Source organism: Cololabis saira, chromosome 22 (assembly GCF_033807715.1).
Source record: "Cololabis saira isolate AMF1-May2022 chromosome 22, fColSai1.1, whole genome shotgun sequence".
Taxonomy (NCBI): Eukaryota; Metazoa; Chordata; class Actinopteri; order Beloniformes; family Belonidae; genus Cololabis; species Cololabis saira.
The window spans coordinates 20,060,322-20,083,368 of NC_084608.1; the positions used below are offsets into that span (position 1 = coordinate 20,060,322).

Consider the following 23,047-nt stretch of genomic DNA (forward strand, 5'->3'; position numbering starts at 1 on the left):
TTAAAATATGTCATCTCTACAGAGCCAGTGCTATGATTTTATTCTCACAAGTAACAAGTAAGGATGGACAGAAACAAACCATCTAAAGCCCTTGTGAGCCGTTGTCCTCTGTTTAAAGTTGCTTCTATAATCCTTTTGGAGTTTTGTCAATGGCCACAATTGTTCTCGTAAAATCACATAATAAACACTTATAAATCGTACTCAGAACATGATGAAGCAGCTTATTGAGTCTGCTGCCATTATGGGTTACCACAGGGGACAATTTAAACATATATTGACTGAATAAATTATCAACAGCTTGGGGTAAAGAGAAAGTGAAGTGAGAAGTGTGAGGTCAGAGCCAGGCTGGAGAAACGACTGTGGCGTTATGAGGGCAGTCTGACTGTCCCGTGGCCCAATGCAACAGAGACAGAAAGGAACAATGAGACATAACTCACGCAGAGAACATAGCAAAGATTGTCAGCTGGGCCACATGACTCCGTTCCTGTCTGTCCGTCTTTGAGTCACAAGAACATGAATGAATTACAGTGCAGCAAAGATGGCTGTGTTTCATTCTAGAGAAAATGTTAGTGCATCATTCTGTGACGAGGACCGATCAGTGCTGATCGGTGTCCCAGTCAGGCAGTGTCACACATGAAAAGCAAAGAAGAAAACAACTAAGACTGAATCAACAAACGCATCACAGAGGACTTAAACAAATTAACCTTAGCACGAGGGGAGCTACTCTGCAGCCAGAAAGTCTGCTGAAAGTTAGAAATGTTGGTGTGTGATCTGAAAACCATGGGTATGAATGAATATTATATTTAAAAAAACATGTTATTAAAGTAAATTGTAGGTTTTAAAATAAATTCAATCAGAGTGACCCTCTCACTGATAGGATGTCTTTGGACAAGTCACAGTGAGTAGCAGCTACATGTTGCTAATCAAATGCTAATGGTTAGCAGACACTTTTACTTGTGAGCAGCCCCATAATAGCAGAGGTTTTAGTACGAGTGGTCTGGGGCATTCAGGCAAGTATTAACAAAATGCCAAAGAGGGATGATATCAGCATTGATCTTGGAGAGGCAACTGATGCTGCCCATTAATCTGGGAAGAATTATAAAATAGTTTCCAAGAAAATTGGAGATCAGTTCTGCAGTGAGAAACTTTGTTTACAAGTGGAAAATGTTCAAAAAGGAAGGCTCTGATGCCGAAGCCTAGCTGTGCAGCAAATAACCTGTGTTCTAACCATCTGTCTTATAAATGATGGCAGCGCAGGGTCTCACCACAGCTGGATCCCGGCCCCTCCAGCTGCACCACCCTCCACGTAGGCTATTCTTTCACATTCACTAAATCTGCCCAGACCTCTGCCGAGACTTAGCTGTGACAAAGCAACAGTCACTGCAAGGCTGCATCATTTCTGATGTCGCCACATCATTCCAAATCGGAGGTCAGCAACCAGACTTGTTCCACAAACTCCACAGCTCCGCCACTTGCCTGACAGAGTCGAAAGCCAACTGTGACAAACCGCAGGGGCACAGCAAGGCTGCCGTCATTTCGTTGCTCATCAGGGGGCCCACCCAATTGGACTTCCACCCAATCCAACATCACTCGTTTCAAATGTTCTTTCGGTGCCAACATCAGAAATGGGGATGGATGGAGAGATTTGACTTGTGTAACATAAATTAATGTTATTCTGAGTTAAAATAGCAACCTTGCTGGAACTGAACTAGGGTAGAACTCTTCCAGTCAGCTTCCAGGTCTGCTAGCTCTGCCTATTGCAACATTGCACCAAACAGTAAAAGGAAAAAAGTCTTTAAAATCACTTTTCAGAAAGCTTATCGGTGATGTCACAAGGTTTAATCTGCTATTCTTACTTTGCAGTCTGTGGTTCCTCCTCCAATGCATGCCATTATGGATGTCTTTTGTAGGTACTAGTGTGCTGCTTAAGTCACATTTAGTTTTGCTTATTGGTTATATGCCTACCAAGTGCCATCCAGGGGCAATTTCTTCTCTTTCCAGGAAAATAATTAGTCTATAGGCTATCTGTGATTATCTGACTGCTACAATTAGCCTAAAAGAATTGATACATGTAACAGGAACACTATCCCAAGAAAGAATATAAAAAAATCTAGGCGTTGCAGTGGCTGTCAAAGTCCTGACCTCATCACAGCTGAAATGCCTCAGCCACAGCTGTGCATAAAACAAAGCCTGCAAATCTCAGTGAAGTGTAGCGATGCTGTAAAGGACACTGTCCTCTAGTCTAAAACAATGTGAAATACTGATCACACAGATTCTGTATTTGGGCTGAGTTATTGTTTATTAAATGATGGGATGATATTAAATATCATGTGTTGTTATTCATCTTATAGTGGGCTGTTGTTACCTGAGATTCAGAGTTCAAAGTACGAAATTAGATTTTCTTTATTATGTTCCGGTCAAACAAGGGCGTACTTCCTTCTTCACGTGGCTGAAGATCATGCACAAGTTAACAGGCACATCATTTCTGACATGAAAACTTGGTTTCATGACAGACTTCTGTTAGCAGAGACATTGACTAAATATTGACGGTTTGAGCAACACAACAGTAAGGGATATTAAACTGTGATTTAAACCCCTGCCATATGTCAGCTGCTTTTAGCCGATTCTTGGTTTGTGGACCACAGTCACGCACTCCTCATGCTTTGCTTTAAGACTTCAATATGCAATAATCCCAGCTAGATCCTGATGCCTTTTCTTTGAAAAGATTTGTCTTCTATCATGCCTCCAATAACCCTGTCCGAGGATGCTGCTTTGTAGCCCCGTGGCTTTCTGAAGCTGCACATTTTCAGAGTTAATCCTAAACAGAGAAAAGGTTCTGGTAGAACCATTCTGCATGCAAATGGTGCACCCTCAGGCGAGTCTTCTCATATAAATAAAGCTTAAATAAACATGATAAAAAAACAAATGCATTCTTTTCCAGCCCTCGACATCAGATGTGTATCATACATATGCATGCACAAGCCGAGATGAGTTGCCAAAGGAAGGACAGAGCAAGAAGGCGCATTCAGATGTCCAGTTATTGTGCATCAGAATGTAAATTGAAGCTGAAATTAGGTGACAAAAAAAAAAAAATGTCTGACTGTCCCACCGACTTCCACATCTGTCCACCTCTCAATAGCTTTCTCATCAACTCATGGTTTCACTCCGTTATGTAATGCTTTCAAATCATTACAGTTTCAGAAAACAACTGTAAATCCATGCTTTTGTTGTAATGGAAATATGGATCCAAATCAGATTTGGAGAGTAATGAAAAGCATTTAGCTTAATTGTGTTTGTCCCATGAATGCAATTTTGCGCATTGTGGTGCAAGACAAGAAGTTTAGTCCTAAATAAAGTCCATGTAAATTTGAAAAAACTAAAAAGACCGAAATATTTATCAGCTGTTGCATGTAATGTCACATTTCCACTATGAGCATGAGCTTTATAGACTTGTGAATGCATTTCCATTTATTTAGTATGCAAAACATGTTTGCAAGGAATTTGGAGATAAAACAGCCTAAAGAGATATAAGTAATTTGCCTATCTATAAAAGCTCTTTTTATTAGTACTCTGCAAAAAGTTTTGATGATGAATAATTAATGATTGCTGCTTCTGCATCACATTAACCGCCAGCTGTCTACCGGTGAACTGCTGGCCTCAATCAGGAACTTGGGCTTTTCTTTTCGACTTCCCACAGATATGAGAACGCTCCTCGTCTGCTTGTCAAAACGATTTCCGGCGTTCACACAACAACATGCAAATGCGCTATGATATACGGAGGAATTTGCCTCAGTCATAATTAACATTCAGTGCCTAAGAGGTTAATGAGGTCAATAGAGAAAAAGACGCAGTATTGCTTTGACTGCTGTCTTTTTACATCCATTGTTTTTTTCTCTCTGGCTGATCTGTACGGTGGATAAGGGGATCAGAGGTGGGACTTTCACACACAATACTGAGGTTCATGTTGTGAAAAAAACGTGTATGACGCCATATACAGAAATCTGACAGTGGCACAAATAGACTTTGCAATCTTTTAGCCTCTGAGGTTCCCCCTATAGCTGTGGAGATTAAGTTGATGTTATAATACTGCTCAATTTCACCTCTGGGTCCCACCAGACATGAATCACTACGGTCCAGCCAATGTGAGTCATGTCCACTCTAAACAGTGAGTGTGGTCCCACCAGAACCACCACAAAACATTTCAGAAGCATCCTAAAAGCGACCGCCGGCTCTACTTCACTAAAGACATGTTCTGCCAGCACCGTATCAATCTACGCACAACAGATCGAACAGGAAGAATGACATCTTTCCAAAGAAAAAAAAAGAGAAAACCCACACAAGTGGGCTCCCTCCCTGACTCATACATTGACATTACATTAACCCACAACCTTGGTTAATGCCAAGAACAATTCAGAGGCTCTTGGAAGATGAGAGGTTAATTTGAGACATTGAAAAGCACATTTGCTTTGAGACTAGCCATACGAATATCAGCAGACAGAACAAAAGATGGTAAGAAATACATCTTTATTTTTGTTTTTTGATCTTGTGGCTCCGGTGTCCCTCATTTCAAAGTAACTTGACAGGAATGTTAGGGCAGAGGGAAAATGAAGACATGCAGCAAAGTGCCACAGACAGGACTTGAACCTTGACTGCCAGCATGAGGACGGCAGCCTCTATATACGGTACTCCTGCTTAACCAAGAGAGACATCCGGCCCCCGCGAGAAATATGCAAGAAAGCAGATTACTACGTGATTCTCATGTGTTCTTGAAATTTTAAGTACAGCCAGCACCTGAAATCCCCGTGGCTCCAAAACTGATCCCACGGGAGCTGAGGTTGTCCTAATGATGGCGCTACACTGCAGTGCAGAGGACTGCAGCGCTTCCACACATGGTGGAAACCTAGGGTTACTCCCATTTCTCTGGTCACTTTCCCGTCTGTCATTACATTTCTTCTGGCTCTTAAACCTCCCGAACACTGCAAGATCTCTTAAGTTGTGTAAAATGACTACATGTTTTACTGTACATCTGCTTAATCTCGACTACGATGTCATGAGTGCTTTGTGTACACTATTCACCACAATCTAGATTGTTTAACAATATTTGATTTTACCTTTCAACCAATATTAAATCTTCCAGCATTAAATAGCTTACGTTTCATTTTTAAGTGCATCTACGCATGACCCAGAAATACTACAATATAATGTGCTTGTCTTGCAGTTTTCAAAGTTGGGAGCATCTCTGAGACAATACTTTTGTTCAGAAAATGTGAGGAAGTCAGTGTCGTATAATGTGAAGTTTCAGCCATTTCTTAGTGTTCAAGTGTTCACATTTGAAATGGGTTAGGGTAACAGTGTGCAGGAAGCTGCAGAGGTCAGCACTGTCAACAAAGCTTCAACATCCCAGCATCTGTTCTGCAACACACAACATGCACACAGTGTTACCATCATTACCTTAGCATGCATCATTATCGCTAAACACAAGGCAAGGTTGGAAACATAAAAGAGCTTTTTTTTCTGTGCCAAAAACACCTGGTTCAGCATTTCCAGAGCAATCCTCGTTGAAATATGTCCTTCACTCATAGATGCAGTTTAATACCAGAATTGGTCCTTTCTCATCCGCCCTACATTGTCTTTTGCTCCCGTCTCTCTGGTCATAACCCAAATCAAATATTATATAACTGGGGATGTAAGATAAGCCTTTCTGATGCCTATCACGACTGCTCTGCATTCTTCTGCTGGGCGTCTTGTAAAACTGTTGACCAGGAAACGTCACGACAAATGTCTGCTGATCGTAACGCGAGGAGACATTGGCTTCAAGGAGACAAAAGCTGCTGGAAACAATGGATGTGAGCAAATGATGATTCAACAGGAAAAAATTGTCTCAGAGGACTTTCAAAAGTGTAGCATTAACGGTATTTTTTTTTTTTTTTATCCCATCAGCTGGTGTATTAAATGCGCTCCGATTCGGCTTCAAATAGTTCAAAATCCAATGACATGTTCACCTTTCTGGATTTGATTTTTGAGATGAATTGGACTAAATGGGGTGGGAATTATGATTATGAAATTGGCTCAAAAAATACTCATCCCCACCACAATTTTCAGAGAAGTATTTGAACTTCCAGCTGTTCACTTTGATTCAACAGAAATCCCCTCCTTCTGCCCCCACAGGCTCAGCATGAAATGCAGCGTCAGTCTCCTGATGGCTTTAGCTGCCGATCTGAAAGGCGTGCGAGTCTTACCAGTGACTTCATCACACAGACAAACCATATTATTCCCCTTTAAAAAAAAAAAAAAAAGAAAGAAAAAATCCCCAGATTTAAGAGTGGGTGGGGGGAGGATACCATTTGAGCCCTGATTCAATGTTTCTAGTGTTTAATACTGTAAGAATGTACCAGAGATGCTCAGAGGCACAGAGCGGCTGTCAAACTCAGCTCAGTGTTTCATTAAAAGGGAGGAAGAAGAAAAAACTTGGCAAAAAAGTGAAGGTTTAGTCTCATCCTAAGTGAACAAGCGGTGCTAGCAGCAATGAAATGAATAGTGTTAAATCAAACACTGACTAAACCACATAAGAGGCAAAAACCAACAAAAGGAGTGAAACCTCAACCTGAAATCTTATTAGCTGTACAGCTGGGGGCGCTGCCGCACATGCCAGGAGGCGGCTGTACTCACGAGCCAGGGGTGCAGGAAACTCACCCAGCGCTCACTGATGTGAGAGACTCAAGTGCTGCATGGTGTAATTATGTAAAGCACTGGGATGCTTGCACACTACATGCAGATTTCAAGTGGAGGCCTGCTGGGTTTTCCAGCTAAAGGGAAGTCCAGCAGTACTACATTTGACACTCATGGCAACCAGAAGACATGCTCTGTCTGTTTTGCAGCTGTGCTCTTACACATGTTGCACAAACATGCTTGTGATGGTTTAATACAAATATTCCCTGAATGAGCATCAAGAAAAAAGGAAAAAACATATAAATCAGGCATATTCTTGAGGGAAAATGATCAATGTCTTTGTTAAGAGCTGATCGTCTTCATTTTCTAATATTGGTATTAAACAGACTTCATTATCCGATGAAATGTTCCTGAGTTATGTTGAGTACATGATAAATGCAGCAAAGGCGAATGAGGTACATTGAAAAGTGACTCAACTATTTTTGGTTCCCCTCCAACAGGCTGCACACTCAGAGCCGAATCTGGAACCATTTCAGGTGAACATTTGTCTCATCGGTGCTGCAGACCATAACAGCATGCAGTGTATGCACTTTACTGCTTTACGACCCAACTGGAGCTCTGTGATGAACAGAGCAAGACTCTATCTTTCTAATTACTTTATAATGAATGTGATCGTGTTGGCTTTACGCCTTCCTCGGAGCACTGGAGGCCGGGGTAAGTAAAGACAATGTTTTCAATAGGGGACCAAGAAATCAAATCCAACAAGTCTCATCATCCAAGTTACATAGGATCCTCCAGCATTCTGACTTTGTTTTTAAGTTTTGAATAGAGTCTTAATTAGAATGAGCATCAAAGCGTTGAAGCAGATACACATTTAGAGACTAAAAACAAAAGAGTCTCTCCTGACTCCTTCCATCCCTCCCTAAAAGCAAAACATAAACTGCTGGGAAACTGGAACACCCATCTGAAAATAAACTGAGTCTGAACCTTTCAGTGGGAAAACCCTGATGAGGTTGAAACGCATCTCAAAAGCAGTTGAATGCCTGAATTAACAGTTTAATATCGACAGAAACTGATACCTGATGTACTTTACAGCTGCATTGACTTCCGGTGAAGAGAATTTATGTCTCGTCTTGCAAACCTGAAGCAGCCCTTTGACAAAAGAGCTGCTTGCTCTTAAGTCATTATTTATTACCCGGGCATTGCAGCTTCTGACTATAATGTAATGTAGGGCACATTGCTCCAAAAAGCTATGTTGATGCTGAGAGGCAAATACTGTAGGGGTCAATAAAAGCTCCATAACAACCCTACAGGTAACTGCAGCTGTGTAGGTAAACAAACTCCTGACAACACATCTGCATTTTTAAAATACACGTCTATACATGCACGATTCAGTACTGTAATAACAAGTCAACACAAGCATACGGCGGCACACAGAGACGAAGCATGACCAATAAATGCCATTGAAGCAGTCAAGCGGGAGGAAAACCAACAGATTTTTCAACTTTTTTTTTTTTTTTCAACCTCTTGCAACATGTTTATTTCTCTTCTTCGCCTGTCTACCTCTCTCAGAGGATACAGAGAGTGGGATAAAGACAGGAAAAGGAGGCCTATACGTCAGTGAGATTTACTGCTTCTTCATCCCGCCTGGCACTCACGTCACATGTTGTACACCATCAATAATCTTTACGAGCCCGCGCCTTGGCTAAAACACAAGGGAAACATGTTGCTCCACAAAAAAACTCCCAACCAGCCATCTCCAAGCTCGTTTCCAGTCGTATGATTATAACTGCATCTAGACGTTTAAAAACACACTGGGAATATGATTCAGCTCACTGGTTGGAAGGGAACATTAAAAAACAGGATGCTGGCTTCATGGTCAGGGGAAGAAAAATCAATAAGAACAAGAAAACTGTAAGTAAGAGTATTCAAAGAAACTTTTGCAGAGTTTAAGAGATCCCATTATAGGAGTGAAAGGTAAATTGCTTTTTTAAAACTGCCTGAGATTTCGGTCACTTGTCCACTATACCGTAAGCGTTTTCTCGTTATTCACGTAAAAGCATGCATTGGAGGCGTGTACTTCAAAGTTACTGCCAGATCTGGCAGTGACTGGCAGTTAACCAGGTAACTCCATAAAGAAAACATATCTTCCCTCAATCTCTGGCACATTCCTTCAATGCCTCCTTTCTCCGCTTGCTGTCCCAGAAGGCAGGCGGCAAGGTATCATAAATACGTAGAAATCCTGCCACAGTCCCCATCAGATCGTCGTCCATGGTTTTTAACAATGGAGCAAGTTTCCACATACTCTGGTCTAATATAACCACTTACACAATGGACCAATGGCGATTCTTCCTACTGACGTAGACAACAAAGTATACTTTGATAGGATAATGGCCGTCCGTTGGATGCTCATAAAATTGGGCAAAGCTCAACTCCCTGATGTTCTGTCCAGAGATTCTTTCCTCTGACGGTTTTCGAGAGAAATTATTGGGATCTATGCAACGTGAACAATTTGTCTTAGAGACACCAGCTGTGAATCTTTTTCACTCTCCTGGTCAGTCTGTCATTTTCTCTTCCGACATGATTTTCTCTTACTCGCCTCTACCTTGAGGCAGCTCATATAGCTCTGTGAGGAGGTCATCATTGCTCATGTGTGGCATAGAGCCATACACCGTTGTTGCAGGGGACAACCAGGACAACAGAGGTGCGAGACTGCAAGAGCTAAACAACACTTCCTAAAAACTATCTGTGGTTTGATGCATTACTGCATCTTGCAGGTAAATACATCAATAGATGTGGTCTTTGCTGTGTCTTTGTGATCAGTTGACACAATATGGCTGTTCATACCAGGTCTAAACGTAGGCCTTAACCTTTAAATGCAAATATTTTAAAATTATTGCTTGGTATTAAATTTAAATTGCCTATATTTGGGATCTCCTGTTTCCATCTACCATCCATTATCTATACCAACTTATTCCTATTCAGTGCCACGAAGATCTGCCAGTTGTTTTCATGCAAAAGGTAGGCGTACACCCTGTTCAGACGAACAACCGTACACGTTCACTCCTAGGACACGAATCTACAGTTGACCTGACATGAATGTCTTTTAGGACTGTGAGAGGAAGCTGGAGTTCCTGGAGAAAACCCACACAAGCATGGGCAGAACATGCAACCCCCACACCAGGAACCTTCTTGCTGTGAGGCCACAGAGCTAACCGCCGAGCCACTTTACTGCCTGTGTCCTTTTAAACGTGGCAAATACTTCAGTGACCCCCTGCTAGATTGCTGTGATGTCTGTCCCAAGAGCTAGCTTCCCTGGCTCCGTGATGTCAGTTTATGGACAAAAGACAAAGGTTAAGTCTGATCGGCATCCTGAATTGGAAGCTATGAGTCGAGTTTGTGCACTGACACAGACTGTGGCTCCTAATCACTGACTGATTCCATGTGGTACCACTTGGTTCTATCTGACTGGCTGAATTATCTGTGCAACTTTGATAGACAGATGCTTCATGTGGTCAGCTCTTTCAAATTTTCTGCAGGACTTCTGTCCTTTTTCCAAACAGCTACAACAAAGGAATTCCCAAGTATTGCAAGGTTTTGGATCACTATGGGATTAGGTCTTGACTCTTGGCTGCAGGTAGGACAGCTTTGCCCCAGACCTGTGGCTGATGACAAGCCAGATGGTCTCATGCAGGATGCAGACTTATAAATTTATCTAGATGAGACGAGAAAAGATGATAGCCAGTCAGTATTAGCTTTCAGCTTATGAAAACCAATTCTCTGTTTAATCATTTCTTTGACCAGAGAGGAGGAATCCTCAACATTTAGAAATGAGGCCGGTAAATCATTAAACTACCCGTCCGCAGTGTTATTAAGAGCACCTTTTCATAACTGCCGCCTGAACTTTTTAGCTCTTCTCATACTCAAGCTCTATTTCTTTTAACTATTATTTGAATTGTCCAACTCATGAGCTGGCACTACTTAAATATGAGGTTGGCATTGTGCTGAATGAGCAGATTTCTCAGTTTACACATTTGATGCGCTGTTTTTGTAGTGTTACTATACACATCACTGCATCATGTTTTGTATTTAGAATTCCTTAAGTGTCCTGCCATTTCTGGAAACAGATCACAGATGAAAAGTCTTCATCTGGCAGCCTTTTAAGAAATCAGTTTCCTTTGATCCTGGTTGTTTGCAGAGTCGTGTTGCTGTTACAGTCTACTGTCACTTTTAGTGCTGGAAACTGGGACAGACACAGGCAATCCTGAAGCTTTAAGAGCTGCAGCTGTAATAAAGTGCCAGAGAAGACAACAAAACTTAAGTCAAGAAGTCTGGCACTTCCACAGTGAATCAGACTTGCATGATGTTTTTACTCCACTGCAGTCATTACAGCTGACATCTACAGATAAAGGAGGATTTTCTTCCAGCACAGAGAAGCCTGTCTTGTAAGTTTATGCATTTGCCCCTAACAAAGATAAGGAGTCAACCAAGAAGTAAACACAGACAACCCTCTCTGTCCTGAACTGTGAATCACAATTACTACTCCTATCTGAATCACAAACTAAAAAAAAAAAAAACTGTGATCATTTTAATAGCTTGCTGGGGAACGCAAAGTCACACTATCCATCAACTGAGAACTGCATTAATTGTCAATTTTTTGGGGTCATTTTTGGGAGTCAAATTATGGAATCAACTTAGTGATGAAGTGAAACTGTGTAAATCTCTGTTGAATTTTAAAAAAATATTGAAAAGTAAAATAATTAAGGATTACAATGCTAAATGATTGGAGTATAATTTGGTTAAGCAGAACAATTTAAAGGGAAATTTCTCTTTTTGTTTCTTTTCATATTGCAGATAATCTGGGTTTTCTGTTGGAAAGTACAGGGTAGGCAAATATAAGCTTTGGCTTCAGCCTATTCCTTTTTCGGTTACAGAGTTTATTATTATTTTTTGTGTGAAACTGATGAGTGTAAACTTGTATGAAAGTGTTTTGTCATTTACACACACACACACACACACACAGTTTGAATTGCAAATAATGTAATGTAACCGAAATAAACAATTCATTCATTCATTCATTCATTCATTCATTCAATTAAGAGATCTCTGCGAGCTTTCATATTTCAAAAAAAGTGTTCTTTAAGCAGAATACACCACATACACAGACCAACTAGCTAGTGTACCATACCAACACATGATGCAGAGTCAGCCTAAACTTGAATCCCCACCTCTGAAGCCTCATCACATGTTCTAATCCTCTGACAGACTCGGCGGTAGCTTCTTCAAGATGGATCATGTGATCTACGCTCATATAGGAGGGTTAGGCCTTAGGTCACCAATTAGTCAATTTCAGGACTGTTTCATTCAAAAGAAAGGTTAAATGTTTTGCAAGATAATTCTTTCACGCTGCTAATTAAATGAGAGGAGACATGAAACTGAGAACAACTGCCTGCTCATAAAGAAATGGGATACTCCATAAATCAGTGTCAGATCAGCAATAAATCCAAACCCCTTTTCAAACAGCAGTTGCATCATCTCAAGACAAAAAGACATCCTTGTGAAGTTGTCGCTGTTCCCTGTTGGTAAGCACGGACCGAGCAGAGGAGGCCCCGGGCTGCAACAATGCATGTTTACACACAGCGCGCCAGCTGTTGCCGAATCATCCGAATGACAGCGTCGCTGGTCAGAGTGGTGCGTTACCACCATGACGGGAGACTTTTACACGCAGTCATCGATTCAGCAGCATCAACGTGGAATCCCCAATCTGTTTCTGTCAGCTGGCAAAGAACGACGGCACTCAACAGTGAGACGCCCGTCTCGTATTTAACAGGCTGTGTGAAACTGGCTCAGAGCTCACACTGCATCTTTGTCTAATGCCGTCCTTGCCAGCAATTTCAAGGAAGGAAATCATTCAGAGCCTTGCTTGAGGTGGGGCAACCTCTTGGTGTTAAGACAAAACCAGACGTGTTTAATATTATTGCACGTCTTTAGTCTTGCCACATCCAAACTTTCGTTCCTTGACAAAGATTGTGCAGACAACCAGTAAGGAGCATTGTTGCCCTTCAACTGATAAGTTCCTTAACCTTTTTTGAAAAAAAAAATCAACATTAGAGACTAACTATTCCTCATGCAAATAACCAAACATGTAAATGTACCATAAAAGGCTGCTGTGTCATTTCAAGGAAAGATATTAAGGGACATCAATTCCATTGAAGAGTTTTCATGTGCAGAAAACAAACACAGCAGGAGTTTCTGTTTGAGTCGCCTTTAAATATTCAGGAGATTGCACAGCTAGCAATCTGTGTGCACATTCTCTCACGCTCACGTACACAGGAAGAGAAAACAAGACACACAGCACATCACATTTGCCTTAAAGGCAAAATGGTGTAAGAGGGGAAGTGGAGACTTATTGATTTCTCTGTTGACTACTTGAGAGCAAACCTGGAGGGAGTCTTTGTGTCCGCCTACATTCCTCAGCTGGCTGAATTAACCACATTTATGCTCTAAGCCAGAACACACACGAATTTCAAAACAACCTCGTAGCGAGATGTCTCATTTGAAGGAATTTCATGCCACATTTGCAGAATTTGCTTTGAAGATTTTGCTTGGTAATCAGGCCAAACTACAGACCACAAAGGAGAGTTAATATGCAAGAGATGCAGATATGATAACCAGTCTGACATTAACTTATAAAAAAAACAACAACAAGCAGGGACTGGGAGTCTGGATGTTGGGACAGGAATGACAGAGATTAAGACTTTTTCTGTCTTTTTTTTTCTTGAATCCTTAATCTGACAGGCTGAGAAACCCAATCCCCTCTGCTGTCTCTCCTAGAGAACCGGGCAGGTTCAGGATAAGGAGGAAGCGTCCCATGCTACACCTCGAAAGAAAAACACACACCAACCAGTCCCGATAGGGGGGACTTACAGTCAAATCCCACGAGTTGTCGCACAACTCAATCCCTTTCTTCTTGCTCAGTGGCCCAATTATTGTCTGTTTGTGTTCGACGGATGAGTCACATCCACTTATTTTGTGAAGACACCATTAACTCACCTCGTCTCATGCTTCTAATGACTCATCGGACTCCTATTCAGTCAAGGGGTTCTTATTGACAAACCAAGGACAAAGGTAAATTGTCTCCCACAGCTGAGAAAACATGCAGACATTGAATCTTCTTTCCTTTCTACATTTAGGAGAAACGTGCTTTCAAAACTTATAAATGCTCTTCCAGTTGGCTTTTGTCAATAGTTAGAGAAAAGGAAAAAAAATAACCAAAGGAAAGGCCGATATCTGAGGAGACAAGATGCACTGACATAAATGGATGATAAATGCCATCTTTTCATTCTAAATTTTTATACTTCTTTAACTGTTTCGCCCTTTTATTAGAGAGTTTTTTATATAAAACTTCAAAGAATACTACTCATCATGTCAGTGTTGCTCTTTTTTTCATATCGACCGGGTATTGTGGCACTATTCCAGTACTTGCATTATTTACTCAATACTGCCTCTACCTCATGTTGCTAAGCCCTCTTAGCACTTCCACCGCTGGCCCAGAAGTGCAACAACTGTTTGGGATACTGGCTCGTGAATGGGCGATCTAAACTGGTGTAAAATACAGACCTGGTTGAGTTCAAGCACGCTGACTTCAGAGTAGCATTATTCAAACTTTCCCGGCCTTCTTTCATACAAAGACTTAGTCTGGTTCCTCTGGATTCCACTTTGATTTCCAGAGGGCTCAGAAGAAACTCCCTCTGGATGCCATTGGATAGATACACAACCAATCAAAAAAAACAAAGGATATGACAGCAGCCAATCTGGTTATTTTGAACAGTGGTCACTGCAAACCCATCCTACCCCACTCCAATTGGTTTGGTGCAAACTCTACGAGTTCAAATTCCTGTGAGATGGTCTGATAAATGTCCTTTGAAACGAAAAAGACATCCCCGTAAAATCATTTAAATCGGTAATATAAAAGTCTGTGACTGCATCCTCCTGCATCGGCCACAAAAAAAAGAAGCTTGTACCTGTCCGTGGGATTGAAAGGATAAACAAGTCCAAAAATAAAACACGTTTCTGAAGGAGACATGCCAGCTCACGGAACAGACTTCTGCTGAATGTGAAATCCGTTTTATGTGCCGATTGTTGCAATGCGAGAGAGTCCGCCATTTATTCCTGTAGTCTGTTTGATTTTTGTCAAAAATGAAAAAGCCTGGGACAACTAGTGATTTTGGTAGTCAAGAGAGACCGCAATTAAGGCAATCCCCACTCCCAGCTTCACTGTCAAAGAGACGGCCGATCACATCCCAGATGTTGAACTCACAACTCTAAGCTGCTCTTTCAACTTTACTATAAAAGAAAGTAGGGCAGCATGAAAAAAGCAAGTCACAGATAAACACAATTCATGATATATTAAAAGAGACTGAATAAAAAAAATACAGTGTACTGAGGGGGTGGGAGGGGGCGTAGAGCTCTCTATCCAGGAGACTTCTGCCCCATCAAGTATCCCCACAAAGAGGAAAGGGCGTGGAGTTGCTGTTATACATGCAGTAAGCCCATATATGTGTCTAACACTTCCCTCACAGGTGATTCACATCCATAAGGCTTCAAGTTCTCAACAGTTATGAATACGTACACTAAAACACCTGAACTGTCTCACTAACTTCTGACATTTTCAGACAGCCTGAAGCATCCCTGCACATCCTGATGTGGTTACACAACGAAGCCGCGAGCCTGACACATCTGAGCAGAAGTAATTGTGCCTCCGAAACACCACTGTTCTCAGTTTCTTTTATTCGCTCATTTCCTCCATCACCAGGAGGTGAAGTCATCCAGACTATGAGTAACTCTGGGACGAATCCATGCATGATGGGCCATGGATTCAAAAGACCCATATGGTTATACACAAGATTTGAAAAAAAAGCTTTCAAGTTGATCCAGACTAAAACAAAGTCTGGAAGATGGCGAAGACTGATAGGAGAGCGAGAGAGATGTTTAGTCATTATCAGCCAAAGTCTTTCCAGACTTTAACCTTTCCAGATACCTTCAACGATGAGATGCCCTGCAATGTAAATTTTATCATCTGCAGCGGTTAGATAAGCTCAGGAAACAACAACTGCAACAAAAAAAATAAAACAAATCACCATCAGCATGGAAAACTTTGGAACAGCTGACCCAAATTATAGTATGAATATCACAGTGAGCATGTCGGCAGAGTCTGGATTCATTTCTGCACAAGGATGTGGCTGCTCTGACTTTGACGTAGCCATGCAGAGAATTAATGATGCGCTGGTGTGCTGATGTTTACTCGTCTTCCTTTTCCCGCTTGCCTTTCGGTGTCTTAGTGGACTTCCAAATGTATGCTGAACGGCCTCTGTGAACCTGAGCCACAGTCCGACCAGCTGGAGTTGACACAGCCGTTGTTTTCCTATCAGGACATTGTTATTCAAATCGGGTTAAGGTTCGGGTTGATAGGGTTAGCTGTACTTCCAACTACTTCAACTACAGCAACTGAGTAATATTTACTCATTAAAGTTACACTATCAAATCTTTATGATATTTCAATGTAATAAAAGGATGAATGGTGTATTTATACGCTTTTCTATCCAGCTTACATTGTTTTATGAAGCTGTTGTGACTTAACAGCAGTGTCTTTTGTGTACTTTGGCCACATCCTGGCAAAAAAAAAAAAAAAACGTTTAGAGAATGTATGTTTATTTGTAGAAGATACAACAAATAGACGGCATTGCAGCTAATGATGGAGATGCAGTGAAAGCTGGGATTTCATCCACTGTTGTTATAAGCTAAAACCGTTATTCTTTGGTAGTTTCTGCTGGTTTTGTAGATTTTGGCTTCGGCTGGTAAACAAGTCCACATGTACTGCTCTCTGTGACTAGAGCTCAGGTCTCAACTCACATTTACAACAGTCCTGGGGCCTCATTTATAAAGCTTGCTTGCGCACAAAACAGGAGGAGCCCCTAAAGGAACTCAGATTTTTTTTATAATGAGTTTTACGCGTGCGTGAAACCTTTACGCGCGGGCGTAAGCCTAAATAATGGTTCCGCGTTAAATCGACGCAGAGCCTACGCCGAAGGGTGACGCCGTAGGTTACGCGGCGACGCGCACTGTACGGTGCGCGTCGCCGCATAACTTACGGCGTTTAGCGCAGCAACGACGTGCCACTCACTATTATATTATTATAATAATATGTATTATTTTATACTATTTATATACTATTTATACTTTTACTGTGACCACCAAATAATGTTGTTTTCCTGTCCTCCACCTCATCCACAACATTTCGATCTCAGTCTCTGTGAAATTTAGTGGCACGGTGGCTCGACACGTTTTATTCATCCTGACGCCCAAACAGGCTGCAGGAAGCCGCTGCACATGCTCAGCAGGCTCATTCATATGCAAATACAATCATCATGTACTTTGCATTGCCCATTTATGGTAAAAAGTGGGCGTGTATAGGGCGGGATATGAGGCGAATTCAGCTGCTCAACCTTCCAGCTGGACTGTGATTTATAAAGCCAACATTGCGTGCAAGTGTGCGTGCACAGGGTTTTATAGATCCGGATTTTTTTTTGCGCCCGCCATTTTCGGCATTTGGCTTTACGTGCACTTTTAGTATGAATCCTGCGCACTCTTTTATAAATGAGGCCCCAGGACCACACTGGAACTGTGAGAGAACAAAAAAAAACTCACTTCTAGAGCTTTTTTTTTGCTCTAAATGATGGCAAATAGAGGCATTACGCATTTGTGGGAATGAAAGTCTTCAGCAATATAATGCTGTTTGATATGGTGTGATCAGTAAATCAATAAACAATCGATAAATTAACTAATTCTGATTCATACGAGGTCTACCGGTGTTATTGACTTTATTAAATCACATGGAGTAACTCTCCTTCCCACAATGGTTGATCTTCAACCAGAGGTACGTGGTCTCACTTTGAGATAATAGAGCTTTCTGCAAGACACCAATATGTTTACAATTTTTTATTTGTCAAAAACCCAGAAAGTTGGAGGTTCAGCTCCCACATATGTGTTAACAAACTGTCCATCTGCATCCAAGCAGAAAGTCTGCTTGCCATAAACTGTGGTTTGATAGGGTCTCTTGTGGTATCAAAAGAATGATGAACTGGAATCTTTGCTTCAGACTAATGTTATACTCTCTCCTGACAGAAAATGTCAAATAGATTTCACTCTCAGTATGAGCTGCCACTGTAAGACTGAAATTGGGCCGTTTGGCCAGCAGCAGTCAGGTCTGCAGCTTTCACACAGTGGAAATGTCACCTGTCACACGCGCTTATTGTCTGCCAGCAGTGTGCGCATCATCTCCGTTTGACCCTGTGGGCCTGTGCTAAAGCTGCCGTCATGCACTGTGACAAACATTAACTGAGAGACGGAGACCTGGCAAAGTCATCGAATGTGATGACCTGCCTGTTAGACTGCAGAAAAGGCAAAACAAGCACGCTGGCCTATATTCTAACTCCAAATAGTTACCATATGGTTAAAGAAGTTGCCCAAAGTGAAGACGCTGCATGGCGTGTGAAAATAAAGTGTTGCATCAAAGGCTAGTGGAATCATTGATCTGGTCTGGAAGTTTCTGGAGAAACGGGCTTGCTGAAGCACTGCCTTTACAATGCAGAACTTCAAAGTTGCCGTCCAGACGTGCATATTTCTCACAGGCTCCAAAGAAAAACTCAAACTTGAAAACCCACTGCAGAACAGAGCTGAGATGTAAAGCGTATGCACAATTCACTTATTCTTTCTCATGGTCCTCTACAAGTCTGTGTGTGTGTGAGTGTGTGTGTGTGTGTGTGTGTGTGTGTTCCATTGTGGCATCTTTCATTAAGCAATTCAATTGCTGCCAAAACACGACAGGAGACATAGGAATGAAAAGGGGAATGACTCAGGAAGAAACAAAAGCAGAGCGGGCGTTAGACAAAGAAGTACAATAATGACTGAGAGGACAGAATAACAAGAAGACCAACCAAAAAAACACTTGAAAACTAGGAGAAAAAAAACATCCCTTCCCATCTCCTCAGTCATAAGAAGTGAATGAATTCTGTATAGGGCATTTATTTTTCTAAAGAGGAGCATGCAAGCTGCACGGAGAGGCACATCTGGTTTCCAGTACAAACCTGCCCCCTTATAACCCCTAACCTGTCTTTACTGAGGGGAGGGATTCACATGCAGACACAACTCGGGACCTGTTGATTTCCCAGCATGCCCTGCTCACATTCCTGGCCTCCTTCTGTCACTCTGTTACTTGACTCACCGCTACATCTACATCACCCCCACTCCTTAACTCTCCTCACAATCCTTAACTGCTGCCGTCGGCTACAAGCTGAACAGCCCAGAGTGATTCAAGGGTGACTGACAGGAAACATTTTTACAGCTCAAACAAAGGCTGCCAGTCATTCTCCTGGGAAACACTAACAGTATAGACAAAACGTCCACAAAACTCATCTCTCGTCATAAGTGATTGTGACAGGTTTAATTTGGGAGTATAAGATGACTGTGTCCCCACTAGATGTGCAAAGTGGAGCCCTGCAGGGTTGGGAATCTGGTGAGAAGACCAGATGTAATGATGAGAGCCGGTGGACAGCAACACAGGGTGACAGTGACAGAGGTCTTATTCAGTTTCACCTCTCACTTCATCCAGATGAAACTTTCTCATTTCTTAAAATAAGGTCAATAAGTTGGGATAACAGAATACACCAGATACGTCGAACCTGCCGAAACCGTTATTAAAACTGAACTTCCTGTCCCGTTTCATTTCCTTTCTGGCAAAATCTTACAAGTTCATCTAATTTCTATGTCACGGGTTTGTAAGAGATTACAGACTGGAAGACTTTATCCACATAGTAGACAATGGAGAGGCCACTTAAATGGACTCGCAACAATAAGAACGCTATGGTCCAACGTATGAGGTCTTGTATGAAGTCCAAACCAGAGTCTGAAGTGGCCACTGATCTTTCTTTTTTTTTATATACATGAAAGGTGTAACGTGTGAGCCGTAAGCCGAAAACCATGAGAAACCTTACAGATTACAACATATGTAGGTTACTTACTGTGCACACAGCCTTGCAGCTGGCTTGAGGCTTTTGGTGGGCTGATCCGGCTTTTGGACGCGACCATTTCCACATTTTGGCCCTTCTCACCTGGACTTTGGCTCGGGAATCGAGTCTCAGCCTGGCCGTCACTGCGAGCTTTGTCCCGCGACACAGCTTCCATTAAAGGCTTTTGCCTGTTCAGGACGCAGTCGTTGCCTGCCCTCATCAGCTTCTCCCCCACTCCCACCACCCGGGCCCGGCCAGCGGTGCCAGGGCACTCCTTCCTCGGGGAGGGCAGCTTAGATCCGGTCCCTGCCGAGGGGGGCCGGGCCAGCCTGGAGGGTTTAGACATCCTGCAGGTCAGCCGGGAGCGAAGAGATCAGTCTTTCTCAGTCAGGGGTGACTGCAGCTGTGTCCCATGGGGACTCCAGGGCTTCTCAGCTCTCACTCGTGACTCTGCAGCGTGTTGCGACTAGTGCAGGTAGGCTGACGGGGTCAGAAGGAGGGAGGTGGAGCAGGGGGGGTAACTTTTGGGAATCTAAGTGGGAGGCAACTGCTTGGAGTTAATAGCTCCCAGGAAGGTGAGCTCTCCTGCCGTTGCCTCCTGGGATCATCCTCCAAAGCAAACAGTGAGCGCACAAGTGTGCCGGTGAATAGGTGTATGTGGAAAAACCTGTGGAGTGACAGGATGTGCTGTGCCAAATGCAAATAGAAACTCGGGTCTCCAGTGTCAGCGCATTCCGGCTTCTTAATCCCCACTTTGCCTCTCGGTCTTTCACACACTCTCCTCCTCCATCCCTCTTCTTGTAAATGTCTCCTGCCTCCACTCTTCTTTAGCCACACTCACATTAGGGTTGGGAACTTCTGTCTCCCTCCTCATGCTTAATAATTTCCTCCCATGTTCTAGTCTTCTATTCCCTTGTCTCTCTTCTCTTCTTTTGCTCCGGGTTTACACGCTCATCCTTGCTGACGCACAGCGGGAAACCAGCTCCGTGCTCTGGCATACAGTAATCAGAGAGCGAAAGATTTACAAACCACGAAAAAAAAAAAAAAAGAAAGAAAGAAACCCAGAGGAGCAGGAAAGTGCCGGCAGAGGCACTGCCGAGAAGCCCCTTCTTTTCAGGTGCAGCTGTGCAAGCTGTTCCAGATGTGTGTGCAGCGCTTCACGTCATCAGCCGAGCGCTCAGATCCACGGTCTGTTGCCATCACTTCTTCACCTCGTCCTAGTTTCCCTCGCTCCTCTTTCTTCATCTTTTGTTTTGTTGCTCTCTTTCAAACCCAGCCTGCGCGATACTCCTCACATGTGATGAGATGTTCCGGCGACCGGAGGCAGGAATGCACACTCACACACACACACACACACACATGCGCACACACATGCGCGGCACAACATAATCAGCGGTGGAATTTACAGAGAATTACAGCGTGTGCTGTGCGTGTGTTTGTGTGTGTGTGTGAGAAAGATGCACAGCAAAGCTTTTCTGATCTTCTCCACTGAAAATTCAAAGCGGCAACAAGAAAAAAGAGATTTCACCACACTATACATATTTATGCATGTTTCAAAAAGGCTAGGCTTCTTTTATAGAGTGCAAATATTTCTTTTCTCTTGGCAGCGTGCTTGCAGAAACTGCCTGACCCACAGAAATGTCCTCCTAATTTGACAGTGATGACAGCCAGAGCAGCGCATTAAGGGATGAATCACCTTTAACTGTAAAGGAATGATTTTATGGCAACGCCTGTAAGTTTGCAAACTCGGCCCGTTTCTGGACCGCTGACCTTTCTGGGATGTACCCCGTCTCTCACCCGATGACAGCCGGGATGATAGCAGGTGTAGAAAAAAAACGAATGGTCTCTTTTTCAGCGGGAGAAACATACTCTGCTGACGCAAACTGACGTAAAGCACAATCCTATAAATTCGTCCAACGCCCGCAGACGGGGTCAGGCTATTTACAGCGGCCGGCCCGTGCCCCTTGTGTAATGTGCCGCAGCACGCGAAAACGGACGCGTGACATAACTCGCAGAGATGCGCCGCATGGCCCACAGACTAAACACCAGAAAATGGATTACAGCGGGCGAAAAGGATCAGCTGTTGTTCAGGCAACATGCTGTAAAAGAGCAGCGGTCCACACGGACTCTTCAAACGGGCTTAGTTTGTAAAGATGGACGTTTTCTCTCCCTCTGAACTGGTTCTGTGCCATTAAGATAGCATGAAACTGAGAATCCCCAGAACACTGACTATTTGAAGCCACTGAACTGTGTGGCATGATCACACACAAGGGGAAGTTTTCAAAGAGATTTCCAGCGGAGGTATTCTGACAGCCGTTTTGATGTATTTCAACATCTCAGGTTTCCCTTCCCCCCGCCGATCGCCATTTACACAGCTAAATCCCCCTGAACATGACAACTGCCATCACTGATCATGCAGATATGAAATATTTGTCACATTGCCACTCATCTCTGTGGGTCTTGATAAAGAGTAAGCAGATTGACCTACATACTTTCCCAATGAATAGTTCGCTGACAAAATCGGAGGGCTAAGAATCTCTTGGGAACTGCTGCGTGGATTTGAGGAAGGGAAAAAAAAAATTCAAAGTGCTCGAGACATTGCCATAAGAAGAGAAATTAGAATTATGTCAGATTATATATGTGGGTTTATGATGTTTACAACATCGTATTACTGAGGATTACATCAACCCTAAGAAAGAAGCTCAAATAGAAACTTTCTCCTTCTTTGGTTATGGCTATTTGTGCATCAGTGTATGCGTTTTGGAGTAAATGAAAGCCCTCCGTGTGGACTGGATGCCTCCCGGGCTTAAAGCCAGTCCTGACAGCACAGCAGACAAATGGCGGAAACTTGGATAAAAGGATTTCAATACCATAGAATTTAGGGATGGATATAATTTGCATTTCCTAATCAAGCCTGTGATTTAGTATAATTTGACTGATCACAAAGTGTGTTGATTTTGGCATGAAGTTAATGAGCATTTCAAATTACAAGTGGGAAACAATCTATCACGAATGTTCCAACTTCAAACACAAAACCTGTGGAGTATGATTATTTGATGATATGGAACTGGATTCATGCAGAAAAGTGGCAACGCTTCCTCCCCCAGCTGCAAGCTCAGACCAGAGGATCAGGTTTGTGCAGGGAGTTGCTGGTTTTTATAATGATGGTGCACAGATCCCACAGATTTCTGCTGCTCGTGGTCTATAAGTGAGTGGAGTAGTGGCTGCTCTATACACACACACACATACACACATATATATATATATATATATATATATATATATATATATATATATATATATATATACAT

The 23,047-nt window shown here is 42.6% G+C and overlaps 1 protein-coding gene across 9 annotated transcripts in view; it reads right to left on the reverse strand.

Moving 5' to 3' along the window:
* The window catches only part of si:ch211-285f17.1 (sickle tail protein homolog), a 147,292-nt gene that overhangs the window by 93,109 nt on the left and 31,136 nt on the right, over positions 1-23,047 (reverse strand). For 2 of the 9 annotated variants that reach the window (XM_061713448.1, XM_061713445.1), the window contains exon 1: positions 19,749-20,228. The exons of 1 other annotated variant lie outside the window; for it this stretch is intronic. In XM_061713448.1, coding sequence (XP_061569432.1) covers positions 19,749-20,082 — 334 coding nt within the window. In that variant the 5' untranslated portion in view covers positions 20,083-20,228. Of the gene's footprint in view, positions 1-19,748; positions 20,230-23,047 lie in introns of those variants that run through there. 6 more of the 9 variants (XM_061713446.1, XM_061713447.1, XM_061713460.1 and 3 more) reach the window with 4 other exon arrangements.